The sequence below is a fragment of the Podarcis tiliguerta genome (genome assembly GCF_965153285.1).
Source record: "Podarcis tiliguerta genome assembly, chromosome: 2".
In the NCBI taxonomy this organism is placed as follows: domain Eukaryota; kingdom Metazoa; phylum Chordata; class Lepidosauria; order Squamata; family Lacertidae; genus Podarcis; species Podarcis tiliguerta.
The window spans coordinates 75555771-75573256 of record NC_139535.1 but is presented as its reverse complement, the minus strand read 5'-3'; the positions used below and the strand labels follow the sequence as shown (position 1 = coordinate 75573256).

General features: G+C 41.4%; 1 protein-coding gene across 1 annotated transcript in view; it reads left to right on the top strand.

Annotated features, from left to right (window-relative positions):
- The window catches only part of WWC1 (WW and C2 domain containing 1), a 78317-nt gene extending 62162 nt beyond the window's left edge, over positions 1 to 16155 (top strand). The window contains exons 15-23 of the mRNA XM_083430726.1: positions 2180 to 2372; positions 3979 to 4128; positions 5311 to 5411; positions 6522 to 6660; positions 7753 to 7917; positions 11063 to 11155; positions 11760 to 11990; positions 13643 to 13764; positions 14297 to 16155. Of these exons, the coding sequence (XP_083286852.1) occupies positions 2180 to 2372; positions 3979 to 4128; positions 5311 to 5411; positions 6522 to 6660; positions 7753 to 7917; positions 11063 to 11155; positions 11760 to 11990; positions 13643 to 13764; positions 14297 to 14363 (1261 nt within the window). The 3' untranslated portion in view covers positions 14364 to 16155. The remainder of the gene's footprint in view (positions 1 to 2179; positions 2373 to 3978; positions 4129 to 5310; positions 5412 to 6521; positions 6661 to 7752; positions 7918 to 11062; positions 11156 to 11759; positions 11991 to 13642; positions 13765 to 14296) is intronic.
- Positions 16156 to 17486: the final 1331 nt, after the last annotated feature.

Genomic DNA, 17486 nt, shown 5'->3' with positions numbered 1-17486 from the left:
GCCCGAGCTTCCCCCGACCCCAGCCCCCAAACAGGCAGCTCTCTGCAAGCCGTGGGAGCCCAGTGCTGGCTCCCGCTGCTTGCTGAGAGGTCCGTGAAGCCTGGACACGCTGAGCTCAGCGCGTGCAGGCTTCAGCATGCAGGCACCTCTCCACCAGCAGCGGGAGCGCTCCCGCTGCTAGCGGAGAGGTCCGCGAAGCCTGGACGCGCTGAGCTCAGCGCGCGCAGGTTTCAGCATGCAGGCACCTCTCCGCCAGCAGCGGGAGCGCTCCCGCTGCTAGCGGAGAGGTCCGCGAAGCCTGGGCGCGCTGAGCTCAGCGCGCGCAGGCTTCAGCATGCAGGCACCTCTCCGCCAGCAGCGGGAGCGCTCCCGCTGCTAGCGGAGAGGTCCGCGAAGCCTGGACGCGCTGAGCTCAGCGCGCGCAGGCTTCAGCATGCAGGCACCTCTCCGCCAGCAGCGGGAGCGCTCCCGCTGCTAGCGGAGAGGTCCGCGAAGCCTGGACGCGCTGAGCTCAGCGCGCGCAGGCTTCAGCATGCAGGCACCTCTCCGCCAGCAGCGGGAGCGCTCCCGCTGCTAGCGGAGAGGTCCGCGAAGCCTGGATGCGCTGAGCTCAGCGCGCGCAGGCTTCAGCATGCAGGCACCTCTCCGCCAGCAGCGGGAGCGCTCCCGCTGTTTGCGGAGAGGTCCGCGAAGCCTGGACGCGCTGAGCTCAGCGCGCGCAGGCTTCAGCATGCAGGCACCTCTCCGCAAGCAGCGGGAGCGCTCCTGCTGTTTGCGGAGAGGTCCGCGAAGCCTGCATTCGCCCCATAGGACGCACCCAGATTTCCCCTTCATTTTTGGAGGGGAAAAAGTGCGTCCTATAGGGCGAAAAATACGGTAAGTTTCCATCTCTATTTGAGTTTGTAATCCTTGTCAGAATATATACTTTTGAATGGATTAGTTTTTGTTACTATTGATTTGTGAGTAGGGACCACTCCCACCATTGAAACTTACATTAGCCTGAGTTCTTGGTGTGCTTTTTTTTTAGAAGTTCTTTCACTAGGATTGGATACAACCCATACATAGGAAATAGGATGGTACATTTCGCAATGCAGTGGTATATATTGGTATAATTGGATGCTCTGCTGAATCATAATTTCAGTAGTGCTGGATCCAAAGCGTTCCCATTCACCTGACACACACCCAGTTTAAGGAGTGGGGTAGAAGAGGGGAGTACACCGCGGTAATGCTGGGAAACCTCTTTTCCTCCAGCCACTCCCCCTTTTCTGCCTTGGCTGGTACAGGACTTAGCAGAGCATGGGGTTTGGTAGCTGTAACAACCACAGATTGTCCTTCTATCTGTCCTCATTGAATAGCTCAGCTGGTACAAAAGAAGCCTCTGTGAAATACAAAAGTTAGAAGGAAACTTCCATGGAGCACATACAAGCAAAGCCGCAAATGTTAAAAGCATTAACTGACCCAGCTTGGTTTGCTTTTAAAGAGTACTCGTCTTGAAAATATTTTCTCGGAAGCAGAGTAAATTAACTATAGTAGTTCCGAGTCAAGATTAAGCATAAACTGGAGTTAATAAATGGGTTAATGGATTAATGCATGCATTATCTGACTATAGTCTATTTGTAAGTGTTTTTCTCTGTAAAAGAATAGTAATGAATAGTTCTGGGAAACTGGATAATTATCTGTCCTAATGTCTTCCCATAAGGGAATTTCAGCAAGCTGTTGTTTGCTTTATGTAGATTATGTGGCTCATCACAGTTTTCTGTCTCTCTTCTGTCTGTGTACAAAAGATGGGAGAAAATAATCCATGACAGAAACAGAGGTTTTTAGACAATCTTTCCCAGATATTTTCACATGCCTGTAGCTCGTACACCATCTTCCTGTCTTTAATTTCTGACTAAATTATGCTAATAAATGAAATTTCATATATTTCATCTTGCCAGCTCTGTATGATAGATATCCAACAGAAACCATGCTGAAATAATTAGACATTGTAAAATAGCAGCGCCTACTATATGGCTACTGTTTCAGGGCAAGTATACAACAGCATAGTGCTCATTATTATATTTGGGATTGATCCTGTTGCTTATGCAAAGTTCTTGTGTGGGGACGCTGTGCCGAACTGTAATATTCTCCACATATGCTTGTAAAGTAAATAATGCTGATTATAGCTATTTTTCAACAGGAGTGTTCGTGTGGCTATTCTTCCTTCTTCTGAAAGCACAAGCTGTTTGTTCCGCACAAGCCTAATGGAAGCATCAGACAATCTAATTTACAATGAATTATTTTGCGTTGCAATCCCTTATTCTGTATTACGACAGAAGACATTAAGGATTGATGTCTGCGCTTTGAATAAGTACCACCTTGAAGAATGCTTGGTTAGTGTTTGTTTATGCTGTTCTCTTAATGCTTTTAGTGTTTAAACTATCATTTGACTGATAGTTAGGGTTCCCTGTATAACTATTACATTATCAGACAGAACTTTGTAACTATTTTCTGGAAAGTAATAATTTTATTTATTTATTTATTTATTTAATGCACTTATATCCCTCCTTTTAAGGTATTTGTGTCAGTGTTTATTGATACAAGGATAATACAAACTGCAAACCAATGAAAACAAGCTCATATATTAAACAACTAGAGCTGTAATCCTAACCATGTCTACTCAAAAGCAAGTCCCATTTAGCCCCATGGTGCTTGTTCCTAGGTATATGGGCTTAGGATTGCAGCCCGTTATAATAGAGACGTCTGTTATAAGAGAGACGTCTTACTTTGAGAGACGGCTTGGTGTTCCTCGCTGTTCATTTATTTGTTTGATTCTTTGTTTGACTCTGATACATATAAATGTAAAGGTAAAGGGACCTGTGACCATTAGGTCCAGTCGTGGCCGACTCTGGGGTTACGGCGCTCATCTCGCTTTATTGGCCGAGGGAGCCGGCGTACAGCTTCCGGGTCATGTGGCCAGCATGAATAAGTCGCTTCTGGCGAACCAGAGCAGCGCACGGAAACGCCGTTTACCTTCCCGCCGGAGCGGTACCTATTTATCTACTTGCACTTTGATGTACTTTCAAACTGCTAGGTTGGCAGGAGCAGGGACCGAGCAACGGGAGCTCACTCCGTTGCGGGGATTCGAACCGCCAACCTTCTGATCGGCAAGTCCTAGGCTCTGTGGTTTAACCCACAGTGCCACCCACATCCCTATAAAAACCGGCATCCCTATATTTTGTGAGATGTGTTTTATGATATATACATCATATTGAAGTGGCTTATTTGTATATTTTGAATGACATCATAACCGATTATATATTCACTAACAGTTATTAGCCAGAGTGTTGCATTTGCATTTTTGTAGATTGTTATAATAGTATCGACTATAAACATGAAACCAGCATAAAACTGTTAATAAAAACTAAGCAGAACAAAAATTACAGATATATGTATCTATTGTTATTTTTAGCACTGGTCTTCTTCTGTCACAATGAATTTATGAATGCATGACTTCAAGTTCTTGCCATAAGGTTGCACACTTTCATTTTGTTCTCTCTTAATGATGGTACCCTCACAAGCACCTTGGGAGCATATGGGACTGCCGGCAGATGTAGCAGGCAGTGCTTACTGAAGCGACTTATTTGTGTGTCTGCATGGGTCAGTTGATATTGAAAAGTGGATCCCAACACAAATATCCTGGGAGTGCCCATGGCGCTTGAAGCAGGGGTTGCACTCATGCCGAAGTGCTATTTCTGCAAACTGGTCTTGCCAGGCATGCTTGTAGATACTGCCGGTGTGACTTCCCCACTGTGGGGCTGGCAGCTGAAAAAGGTGCTGCTGCAATTATGGAAATTGTTATTTGTGTAACGCAGAAATTGCAAGGAAAGGAAAATTATATATGTACCTCAAGGTCATGCATTTCTATCAACATATGTTTTCATTGCTATTTGAATGTTATGAAGATGTCCATTGCTGCTCTTTCTTTTGTTTCTGCAGGGAGGTGCACAAATTAGCCTCGCTGAGACTTGCAAATCTGGAGAGAGGTCAACGCGTTGGTATAACCTCCTTAGCTATAAATACCTGCAGGCGCAAAGTAAAAATAAGCAAGATGATGTCTGTTCCAAACTACCCTGCACTGAGAAGATGGTAATAACTTGTGAATGAAGATGTTTTGCACAAGCCACACTAGGACAGAAGACAAAACCTCAGATTCGTGGGTCTGAAATAGACCACATTTCCCCCTGTATAACGCAAGGGTTTCTGATTTCAAAAAAATTGGGGGGTTTAAAAAAATTTGGGGTCATCTTATACACAGAACATGGGCATCTGGGGGGATTTTTTAAATATTTAAGCAAATGTCTGGGATTTTGGCTTGGGCAGGCTGAGGCAGTCCCTCAGTGTGGTGTAGTGGTTTAGAGCGATAGACTCGTAATCTAGGGAACTGGGTTCGTGTCTCCGCTCCTCCACATGCAGCTGCTGGGTGACCTTGGGCCAGTCACACTTCTTTGAAGTCTCTCAGCCCCACTCACCTCACAGAGTGTTTGTTGTGGGGGAGGAAGGGAAAGGAGAATGTTAGCCGCTTTGAGACTCCTTCGGGTAGTGATAAAGCGGGATATCAAATCCAAACTCTTCTTCTTCTTCTTCCTGCCACCGTCCCCTCCTTCTCCTTTCCCTGCTGGCTGCGCACTGGCAGCTAGCTCACCTCCTGCAGCCACTCTTAGCTCGAGCACCAGAGGGAGAGCAGCCACTGCCAAGAGAGAGGGAGAGCAGCCACTGCCAAGAGCTGCCTCGGCTACCTCTCCTCACCCTTCTTTCCTTTTTTCTCTCTCCCTCAAACCCCCGCCCCGCCCCGCTCCCCGCCTTCCTCGGCTTGGTTTGCTTGACTGCATGGCCTGGCACAGACTGGGCCTTGGTATCCTGCTTGGGAGCTTCCTGCCTATCGCTTCCCTGCAGCCACAGAGGAGGAGCCTCCACCTCTACTTCTGCACCACTGCATGTACCTCACGCTGGAAATTTTGAGGGCAATCGGCCAAAAAACATATCATCAACTTTCTGCCGCTGTCGCCGATCGTCCGGATTTTCCCTTCTGTTTTAGGGTTTTGTTTGCTTAATTTTGGGTTCAAAAAAATAGGGATCATCTTATACACTGGGGCGTCTTACACACAGAAAAATATGGTAACACCTATCAGAAAATGTGAAGCTTTTGTTTTTCGCTAAACTGTGTACTTAGCTGGCAGAATACTATTCTCTGGGTTTCAGTAATGATAGCTTCGGTTGAAACTAAATGGACATTAAGAAATAACAATGTCATTAACTCATTCCCCACAGGACTCTGTATCTGCACTGCTGGAACAGACTGCTGTTGAACTCGAAGCTGTAGAGAAAAAGCTAGAAGAAAGCAGGAGCACTTTACTTACTAGTGAGAACTGGTAAGTGATATGAAGCTGTTGTATTACGACACTGCAGTGCTGTAGTTTCTATGGGCTTTTATGATAATAGTAAAAAAGAAAGAGTTAAATTTAAGGTAAAAACATGTAGTCAAAAGGTTTTGTCGCTATTGTGGTAGCAATTTTGCCCATACCCTTCCCTGAATTCCCCATAGAAGAATATTTCTCTCTAATCATTTTTCATTTTTCAGAAATGAAGGAGATAACAAGGTTAAAAATTAAATTCTTAACTTTTAGAAGTCAACCTTTACACTTCTAATTTTTGAAGAAACTGTATTTTATTTTTTTACCTGAATTGAATGCATAGGCTCTAGTTTATTCCATTAATAGTGTGTCGCAACAGAGTGTAGCCTAATCAGTTTAATTTGTTTAAATTAGTTAGATAAAAAAACTGCTAAGGTTTTCCCAGAAATGCTGGAGTGGTGCTTTTATTATGTTCAAAAAAGAATCTGTGTGATTGCCCTTTTGAGCCAGATTGTGTCTGATGATCGCTTTATTCATATGTATAAGGCAAGTGAAATACTCGTTCTAAATATTCTGTTTATAACCTCTTGGGCTTGGGCTAAGCCCAACTCATCTTATACATACCTTTTGGAGACCTTTGTTGCATATTGACATGGAAGCGCACAACCTTTGTATTAAACTGCGTGAATCAACCCAGTATAGTGAAGCATATTCACAATTGGTGACTCATATCCCTGATGACTATATTCCATGCAACCAAGATGACTAATGTGATAAGTCCTAGTACAAACAGTACAGCTTGCTGCATGCAGTGACACCATGTGGAAGGATTGTTTGGGGTTTCTCTTCCTGGGTAGTAGTTCTGAGTTGTTGTTTTTAAGACCTCACAAAGGATGAATAAGGTATGGCGTGGAATGTGGTGTATCACACTGATAAGCCCAAATTTATTCTCCCTTTAACTAGTAGCGTGCTCATGCCACTGTATTATATAGCATTGCGCTGCATCTCATAGTGCTGTAGAAATTATGCTCACTTTGTCTGAGAATACTGTTAGCTTTGCCAAAGCTCTTATGGTTGGTGTTCCAAGGGTGCTTTGCCTACTCACAGTGAAGTTTTGTTATGTAACAGGCAAGATGAAGAAGATGCTGAGCAAGATGGCAACAGTGAAAATGAAGAAGAAGGAGGAGGAGGGTTTTATAGTGGAAGGGCAATATGGGAAACAGAAGAGACCACATCCTTGTCACCGGCTGAGTCAGCAGCCATCAAGGTAAAGAAAGCACAAGGAACGCAAAGTCCTATGTAAGCAGGTGATTAGAAGGACAAGCTGACTTAAGCATTATGTTATTGCTGCAGTGCCCTTGTTTCACCTCTAACATGATGGAATTGAGCTTTTTTGTTTTCCATTTGCTTGTGAATTGTTTGCTAGGCTTCACACGGCACATGCTTAGTTGTGAACGCATCAGGGAAATAGTAGAATACAAGCATTTGGCATACAGAAGGTAAGAAGGGAGGAAGCGAGAGACATTCAGTATTGGGTCTGATGTTTATTTTGTTTTGTTTTTCACTGTAGCCTGCAAACATTATTGCCAAATGAGTTAAGTATCTTCTGTAGCACTCTTACTGTAGGGTGAAACTTCACATTCTGAACTAGTTGAAAGTCCCAGATTTGTTGTTAGAAGAGAGTCATGTAAGTCTCCAGTAATGAGATATGGTGAATCAGGCCAGCAAACTCTGCCCAAATATATTGCTGTCAAAGAATGCAGTATACCTGTATGACCTTGGCAGCACAAACAAATATTTGCATAGGCAAACCAGGCTACGTTCATGCTTCCATGCACAGTTATCTGTTTTCTCAAGCAAATCTAGGAAGTTGTTGAACAGGCTTATATTTCTATGTTAGCAGTTTTACAAGGAGAGCTCCTGGATTCTGTTTCTCCTGTCATTTTCTTCTGGCACCCTGCCCCCTCAGCTTCCAGCCAGTACTAATTTCTTACATAAAATTGTATTTACAATTTTTATAGTCCATAATTCCAACACAGAACCCAGGGCACTTGAGACACTGAAATGAATGAGTTTAGCCTTAAATAGGTTTAACTCTGTGCTGGATTTTAACTTTCATGTTTTCTCTCTCTTGTTATGGTATGTGTCTGTACTGTGGTGTTTTTAGAATGCTGATTATAAATTAAAACTTGATGGTAGTGATTCTTGTCTGAAATGTACTATAATATTATTCTGCCCTAAATACATTGACGAAAAAGGTGCAGAATTCACCCTGTCAATCAAACCTTAGAGCTGTAAGACAGATTGATGGCACTTTGGTGGAGAAAAATAAACTTACGAATATCTATCTGTATTGCAGGTGGATAAAGAGACCAACACAGAGAGCCTTGCACAATCTTCTGCAGTAGTTCGTCCAAAAGATAAAAGAACTTCTAATCCTCTACGAACTCCTTTTGTTAGAGGCAGCACTATTATCCGTTCCAAAACCTTTTCTCCAGGACCGCAGAGCCAGTATGTGTGTCGGGTAAGAAAAACAGTACTTTTCTCTGTCTGTGAACAGAATACTCATAGGTAGCATATACCCTCTTTCTGTAAAAAGCAGATGAAAATGTCACTAAGACGCTCAGATAAATTGACATCTGAAATCCAATATTAAATGCCATGGCCTAGAAGTAATTAAAACAAAAGTTGCAAACTGCAAGCCATGATTCAGAGGACACCCAGTAGCCCTACCCACACGTACATATGGAATTGTTGGAAGGCACATCCATAGCAACTCCAGTTGTGCTTTCAGTTCTCTCAAATGCAAAAAAAGGTGTGAGGATTTGGCGCAACCACTGTTTAAAGGTGAAATCTGTAGGGAAAATTAGTGACATGTGCCTCTCCTGCTTTCTTTTTCAGATCCCCCCCTTTTTGAATGTGGGAGAATTTAAACAACAGTGGTGTGTTCTTTCAGGGAGCTTCAGAAATCCCTTAACACTTAGTGGTTGTTTCATCTATCTGGATTGCACCCTATATTAATGCATTTTAAAATACATGTTTTCATTAAAGAATTACCAATATAGGCAGTCAAGGAAACAGATTCATAAGCACATCATTTAGTTTGTTCATTTAGCTTACTCAAATTTAAAGAAATGCATTATAAAACTGTCTCCTACTTGTATTTATTTATTTGACTTATTTATATGGTGCCCTTTAATTACAACAAATAGTGAAGTGATTCACAACATGATAGAACATTTAATAATATCTGAAAAACATATAGAACTACATATACTACCAAACAATAAAACTGGTAGTATATAACTATTTCTGTTAGGTCAGTATCTGCCTAAAGTGACTCTATGGATTATAGTAGATAAGTTATGTGTAGATCTTATCTCTGATCACCCTTCCAAACTAAGGGAAACTTGCATGTATACCATTGGCTCTTCTTTCAGCAGGAGTTAGATCAGTTCAATTTTGTAGTCATACCTATTTGGTTTGTCACTTTTTGACAGCAGAGCAGTTTTTCATCTAAACGTTAACAGAAGAGTCTTTTGTGTACATCCAGCAGTAGCAATGTGTGCACTCACAGAGGTTCAAATATGCAAGCGTTGTTTTGTTCTCTTCCATGAACTGGAAAATGTTTACATCAGCGAAGAGATCACAATTTCAGGTCATTTTCCAGTTCTGAGTCCCATGGGATTTTGTCTTCTTTCACGGGAGTCTCCCCAGAGTTTTGAACCATGTCCATTTTCTGTAGTTTTTATCTCAGTAGGTGTAGGGCTCCTTTGAGAGGACGGGTGGGATATAAATTTACTTATTATATAAATAAATAGTTCATTGCATGTGATGGCTGTCCATCGAAAGATAGCAGTTGACTCAATTATACATACCATAGAATTTCTCAAGGGTTACCTGTGTTACGACACATAGGCTGAACTCTAATCTCACCCCCAAAGCTTGCTTCCTATATTCTTCCCTGTCTCTCTAGAACTGGAAAAGAAGTTAGGGGACAACTGTGACAAATATCCTTAAGTGTTTTGTTTTTTTTAATTCACTTGACCCTGAATTAGATTCTTTATTACTGTGTTGCTGTATTGTTTTCTTAAAAACTTAGCATATAGACTTACTGGCCAATATTCTTAATAACAGACCTCATGGGTGAGACCTCTGCCAATTTTATCCTGGCATAATAATGAATAAAGTGTTTTCAAAACAGTGTGACCTTTGCATAGAGAAGGGTGGAGGTGAGAGGGAGAATGTAAATTTGAAAATGGTGACTTCAACTAGGTACGATATGGCTGAATATGTGCAGTCCACCTGTTACGTATGCTCCAAGTTCACCTCTTTGATTAAATGTTTATTCATAATTAATTAGTTCCAGAAGACAGGATCAGGCGGGACTATAAATAACCTCTCTCTTTAACTTCAGTCTGTGAAGCAAACAAGGAAAACACTGTCAGGAAGGTCCTTTCATTGACGCATGGGCTCTCTCTGCTGAGGAACGGGGTGTTCCTTCTGCACATCAAGGCTGCCTATTGCTGTGATGAAGCACAACAGGGTCTGATACACTTATTGCTTCCCAATTCAGACACTGTTAGGCTCACCAGCTATCAATTTTCCTTTTGATTTAGCTGCAAGTTGAACTCTCGGCACTAGGCTAAACCTCTAAATTGCATCATCTTGTTTTTTTAAGACAGGCCTTTGGGCAACAGGCCATGGAACAAATAGCACATGACAGGGGGCATTCAGGCATGGCAAGATAGATGGATGGCTCAGTGCAGTGAACAGGAGATGCACTAAAGGGTTTTCCAGATTTTGCTCCATTTACTTACCCTGAATGGACTGCATTGGGGCTTCCAAAAATATAACAACACTTAAAAAAAAATTTAAAGTACTGTTTGTGTGATAGTTGATGCCGCAAGGAGGGAGAAGGAGTATAAAGCTGCTTCCTTTGTTGCCAGATCACTGCATGTAGTGAGTGCCTTGAATATGCAATTGGAAGGAGTATCCCAAGAGCAAAGGAACATTGTCTGAGTTCAGGATAAAAAGTCACACAGATAAAGGCTTTCCCTTGCATCCTGACACAACACAAAGGCAAAGAATTTCAACTCTAGGAATATAATCCTGTCACGCTTCTGCTACTCTAAACAAACTGCGGACATTCAAATATTATTTTCCGTTGTGAGGCAGATTTTATTTCAGTAATATGGATAAGTAGGTCTTTTGCATTCTAGTACCCTGATCCTAAATATATTGTGTCAACGTGTTTGGCTGAAGAACCCATTGCAGAACTCACTTTTCATATTCTGTTGCATTCAAGCAGAGTAGCAGTTGGTATAAACTCTGCTTAAAAAAATATTTCCCAATGCAAGTCTTAGAGGCTGTGCTGTTTTAAGATTCTATTCCCACCTCAACACAACTTATCTTGGCAACATAAAAACTACTTTATATTGTCTGGCCATTGGTCCATCTAACTCAGTATTGTCTATTCTGACTGGAAGCAGGTTTCAGACAGGAGTCTTTCTACAGCCCTGCCTGGAGATGCCAGGGATTGAGGCTAGGACTTTCTCTATAGAAAGTATGTGCTGTCCTTCTCCGCTGTAGCCACTTCCTGTGTAGCCACCTCTCCTTAGATGAGCAACTTTCCTATCTCAGTGCCTTTGTTCATTTCTCTTTTTCAGCTTAATCGTAGTGATAGCGATAGTTCAACGCTATCCAAGAAACCACCCTTTGTTCGAAATGCTGTGGAGAGGCGAAGTGTCAGGATGAAAAGGGTAAAAATAAATAAATCTTACATTCTGTTTTCTTTTATTGAGTTATTGAGCTGTATACATTTTTCACAAGCTAGCCTAGTTTCTTTTAAAATAACGATTAGTAAAACTGTTCTTTGTGTGCCCTGTTCCAGTTTTGCATATTAACATCAACGGCTCTTCATGTTATTGAAGGTTTGTGTTTCCATTAATGTGTCAAAGAGAAATTATGTTGCGGAGCATTTGGCATGTAGTTCTGAATAATTTTTGAAGCGGTCATAGTTTCTGAAGCATTTCTCATAAAGATATCGGGATGCATCCAATGCTGCAACTGCCCTGGTGCAGGAGACTTCTGTGCATGCAACAGAACTTCCACTTCCTCACTTCCCCCCTCCAGCCCTCTTTGCACTCTCAGAATCAGCTCTGGAGAACTGGGAGACCTTCTGGAGCATATTTTGGAGGTGCACAGGAAGGAGCAGATGGAATTCCTGTTGCACTGGATGCAAACCATTATTTTCAGTTTGGTGTCAGCAACCATTAGTATTTCAAGTCTCTATAAGCATGACAAAGTGTATCAAAGGATATCACAATTCAGCATTAGAATAAATATTTTGTCGTTGTTGTTCAGTCTTCTGTTAGGTCCACTGGAGGTGAGCGTCTAATCCGTACCTCACTGGATCTGGAATTGGACTTGCAGGCTTCAAAGACCTGGCACAACCAGCTGGTTCAAGAGATCTCTGTCCTCAAGCAGCTGAAGGAACAACTAGAGCAAGCTCAAAGTCAGGGGGAAAAGGAACTACCCCGGTGCATAGACAAAGATGAACAATTTCAGATGTTGATGAGACTAGTAGAGAAGCAGGCAAGTCATTCCTCGACTACAGAATACTTTTTCATTATCAATTAAATTTTCAACAAGGGAATAGGCTTCAATTATGTTTTACTCAGTGTAGGCCCATTGTGATTAATGAACATGACAAAGTTAGGTCCGTTGATTACAGTGGGCCCACTCTGACTGAACTATAGCTGAATACCACCCTTGATATGTTTAAAAAAGCTCTCCTGCTGGTAGTGAAACCTGCTGGAATCTTTGAGGTACTTTTTCAGCACTTGTCATTTTAGTGGGATTTAAAACACATTCTGTCTCAGTGGGTCTAGTCAGAATTGTCTTGTCTTGCCCTCTTCAGCCCAATCTCAAAGAAGTGTATGGCATGGTGAAATACCATGATATCATCTGCACCTGATTGTCCAAAATCTCTCTGTCTCTGGGAGTGTATATGAACCAAACAGAGATATACTGAGAGGTTGGGTACGTTGGCCCCCACCAAGGGTGCAGGCCCGGGGGGCGGGGCAAGAATCACACCTCTCCACTCTGACTTGGAGTGGAGGCCATCCTTGCCAAGGGTGCAGAGAATGGGGGACATGCTGATACAGCTCCTTGCCAAGGGCACCAGGGAACCCCGGAACCAAAGATGTACGCAGCCTCTGATGAGGTTCTCTGTCGGAAGGCATAAGATTGTAATTCAAAGGTAATAGGGAGGAAGACCTGAATATGGTCAAGCGAGCTCATCCAACACCCTGCTGGGCTTACAATTGGTAGGGTGGAAGCAAGGGTGGAGCCATGGATTTCTCTCTCTAATCTTTTTCTTGGTTGGATACGCAGTGGGATGTTCCCCACTGGAAACAATGGAAATCATTGGCTCGCTTTATGAACCATTTCTCTGGAATGGATTACATTTGCATAGTGGGACCTGCATGCATTTATTCAAGAATTTCTGTACTGCCCTATCATGAAATATCTGGGCGGTTTATAGCAATACAAATACATTTTTAAAAATAGAACTATCATTAAAGTGACTGGCTACTATTTTTTTAAAAAAAACAACAACCCCTGTTGTCATAAAAGGGTTTTTAAGAGGCACCTGAAAGTCAAAAGTGAGGATGCCTGCCAAATCTCTGCTCATAGATTGTTGACAGCATGGGACTTGCAACACTAAATGCCTAACTTATGGAGGATGCTAGTAAGGCTTCAGTAACTTGGGACAGTAGGTTTATTACAAGCATAATTGGCAAGTCAGTGACTCAAAACATCAAAAAGCTTTTAAATTCCAGCTAAAACAACTTTAAAAAATATCTGTTTGCAAAACCAGATCAAAAAGTATATGAGGAGACACATACTTTCCCTCTCATCTACCTCTGTATTTGTTCATATGAATGGAATTGTAGGATTGATGTTAAGCTCACAGGACCGTGTGCAGCAGGTGCAAGTGGCCAGAGGTAAGGAGGCTTTTTCTAGGCACATTGGTAGGAACAATAGTGCCCATGAAATCACTCTCCCATTCTCGATTCTTTTACAGCTTTGGTGGTTTATGGCTCAAAATAAATCAGTCCCACCTGAATGCCCTATGTTGGACATGGAAATGAAGTGTTTTGTTTTACACAGAGGATGCCAGATTAGAAAAGAACCTATTGTGCTTTTATTTAAATTAATGGCTTCATTCCTCAATCACTTAGGTGGAAAAAGTCGAATGTAAGTGCGAGCTCAAAGCTAATAAAATGATGAGAGCAGCTGCTAAAGATGTGCATAGGCTACGAGGCCAGAGTCGAAAGGAGCCTCTAGAGGTGCAGTCATTCAGGTAGGAAAATGCATTGCAGATTTTGCTCAAATGCATGGATTACCCCTTTCATGTAGCTTCACTAACCAGCACCGTAAAAACCTTTGGCTGTAGAAACAAAGTAGTCATGCTCATATCATGGTCATCTTCTGATAATGAGTCACAACCTTGTACGGTGTTTTCTGAAAACAGACTCCTATTATGATGTCCTTATCTGGCAGTGACACAATACTGTCTTACTTGTCAGATCCCTTTGTTTTTAAATGAATGACCTACCTATAACATTCTGTAGCATGCTTATCAAATAGAAAACAGTGTGGGATTTGATAAAATGCCTTTTGTGGTAGCTATAGTTCAGTAAGATTTATTGTATTGAAATCTTTTGGCTTTGTTCACATGGAATGACAATTTCAAAAGTGTTTTGGAAGTATTACTGTAGGGCTTCTGTGAAGTTGTACATGACAAGGCATACACAGATTTTTTATTTTCTGACTGTTGAATAGTGAAGTCTTATTTTTTACTTTCATTAACAATTGATGTTTGTGTTTTGTAGAGAGAAAATGGCATTTTTCACACGGCCGAGGATAAACATTCCTGCTCTCTCTGTGGATGATGTTTAATGTCTATTTAAGTATTTCTTTTCAAACCACTTCAGAAAAGTATAATTTTTGTTTCACTGAAGTTTATTTATGTGGTATTACAAAGGTACCAAGTCATTTGTATGTTGCAGCTCCATGTCCAGATTTTTAGCTTTCTCCTTGTCATTGCAAACCCCACCATTAAAATGACTTGATTATATAGTTTGTATATTTAGCAATGTATTTTTGGGAAAGATTTTTTAAATACGAACAAATTCAGCTCAACATTTTTGTTTTAATAAATTCCATTTAGATGTTTTGTACAGCTCTACTTTTTTTAAAAGAGGTTTTACCACAATAAATTTGAATCTTGAGACAGCAAGAATTCTTTGATTCTTAAATATATCCCCGTTCTTATACAGCTAGCTTTTGCTAATTTAAATATTTTTGTACCCAACAGAAGAGGAAATAAGTTTTTTTTAAAAGAGCTGTAAATGAGTGCTCTGTGAGCTATGAAACACTTCAATTTCTTTCCAAGTCATAAAAATGGGTGTGGAGTTCAAGATATCTACTGCACTTTAATTTGGAGATTGTTACTTCAGCTCATTATGTACTTGACCTATAAAAAGTTCCAAAGCTCAGTGAACCCATTTCTGTATAGGGAGAGAGCTACATGGAACATATGCCCCTGTGAGACTTTCTGATGGCTCAGTGTTTTACTGAACAAAGAAAATAGAATCATGACCAACTAGCAGTCAAAAATAATTCCATCTTTTAAGGAAAATGACACTTGGTTTTTTATTTTATTTTATATTTCAAGTTGGTTTAAGCAAGCAAAGAAATGCTCATGAAATCCTAACACCTGATAAAGAGCTTTTACAAACAAGTATTTTGACCAAAATTTTCTATTAAATTCTAAGCAGTCTTTTGTGGGTTTTTTTAATCTAATCTCCCTTATTTTATTGATTGGAACAACTGATTTGGAGTGGGTTGCCTGTTGCTACTTTTGAAAACAGCTACTAAACAAAATACAATGAAGCCTTGTCTAGAAATACTGTAACCATGTCTAAAAGCCATAGTTTACCATATTGTTGTTAGTATTTGTGTATATATTTTCCCCAGCTTGTTCACCTTGGTTGGTAATGTGTTTATCTTGACTTGCGTGCACACACAAGCATTCTCTTGCTTACACTCTCACCTTTGCCTGTGTGTACATACACACACACACACGGGGGGGGGGGGCATATATGCACGTATGCACAGACTATTCAGGCAGTATATTCTGGAGAAAGCTTTCAGCCTAGTGTGAGTCCTATATCCAGGCCTTATTCTGCTCCCTGTCACTGTGAGGTGTGGGAACAAATTGTGGTACGTATACTGTTTTTGAACATTAGTATATCGATGAACACTCAACTTTCAAAAATCACAGACATAAATTATTTCAGGATACCATGTGTGAATAAACGAGAAGGCTGTGTGTGTGAGAGCTTTAAACTCAAACCATGTTGAACTATTTGGAATGTGATACCTGAACAGGTTCACACACTTTCTCCATCTTTCACCAGCACCACTCCCCCTCCCATTTCTCTACCTGTTGCCAACACAAGAATGAGAACAATGGGGATAGGAATACAAAGGCCTTAAAGGTCCACAAGCCAAGATGCGCCTTCATGAGTAAAGTTGACGAGTGGTTTAAAACTGGAAGTCTCTTGAGATGTACATAGTTCTTTTTCATGTATAAAAACACTTTAATAGGCAAGCACTAAATGATTGACTTTATATCTATTTTAAATTTTTGTCAGGATTAACAGATTAAAATTGCTATAGAAATTTATATACCTAATCTCTGTCTCTTTTTCTGACCGCGTAAATGACGTTTCTGAATTGTATCAGTGCCTGCTGCTGAAGGTATAGATCTTTAAGACATGTTTCAAGCCACACTTTGAGTTGGGGAAGAAAGATGCTTCTCAGGGGCCAAGAAGCTGTGTAGGCCTTTGTTGTGTATAAAATTTTAAAATACAATTTGTGGATTATTTTTCTTTATTAATTTTGTTTTCATTGGATGCTTGCTAGAAATGGATATACAGTGGTACCTCGGGATGTGAACGGGATCCGTTCCGGAGCCCTGTTCACATATCCTGAAGCAAACGTAACAAGCGACAGCGCGTCTGCACTTGCGCGGATCGCACTTTGCTGCGTCCACACATGCGCATGGCGTCATTTTGAGCGTCTGCGCATGCGGCGAAACCCAGAAGTAATGCGCTCCGTTACTTCCAGGTTGCCGCGGAGCGCAACTTGAACGCGCTCAACCCGAACCACGTTCTACCCGAGTTATGACTGTACTTACTTCCTTTAAGCATGTCAACCTGGATATTTTTTCCCCATTGCTATAATAGTTCCCAGAGCATGCTAAAATATTTTCCAAATTGCGTCCTGATTTGGTTTTGACGTTTTATTGAGCTTAAAGGCCATGAAGAGTCAATTTAGAATTCTATCACTGTAAAGAAAGAGGGCAACAATATCTGATAATTACATTGCATGCTGTTACCTCATTGGGTCAAGTATTCACTCTGAAAAGGGAACTGGACCATCATCTCAGTAGAGAGCTTCACAGCTGGATAATAATAGAAAGGCAAATGGGCTTATGGGTACATCTTACCAGAGTGGATAGTACTGGATGTGGCTTTGACTCGATGAAGAAAATATTTGTATGTGTTCAGCTCTATAGATTATAGTAGTGACTACGAGATCTTTACAGTTCATGGAGTCGCTAATCAGAAAATGCTTGTGTGTATGAAGCTATACCACAGCATATTTTGCATATAAAGGGGCACTTTAAAATATAGACCGGGAAGTGAAGTTATGTCCTTGAATTTGAAAAGGAACTAGTGACCATTAACAAAAACGGGGGCTGTGGGTTCGAATGCCGGTATTCCAGGTCCCAACACACTATAACCACTACACTACACGGGTTCTTTAGACACTAATCTGAGCCAGCAATATATATAGCACGCTTGCCATGCTATCTGTTTCTAGTGAGAATCATTTATAGTGCGAATCAGTTCCCCTGCAAGTGCCGCTGTGTTTATCCGTCCGGAACAATCTCGGGGTCGGCGTCTTCTCCCGCTCCGTGGCATCGCTGCGATACACACTCGCAATTCAAGA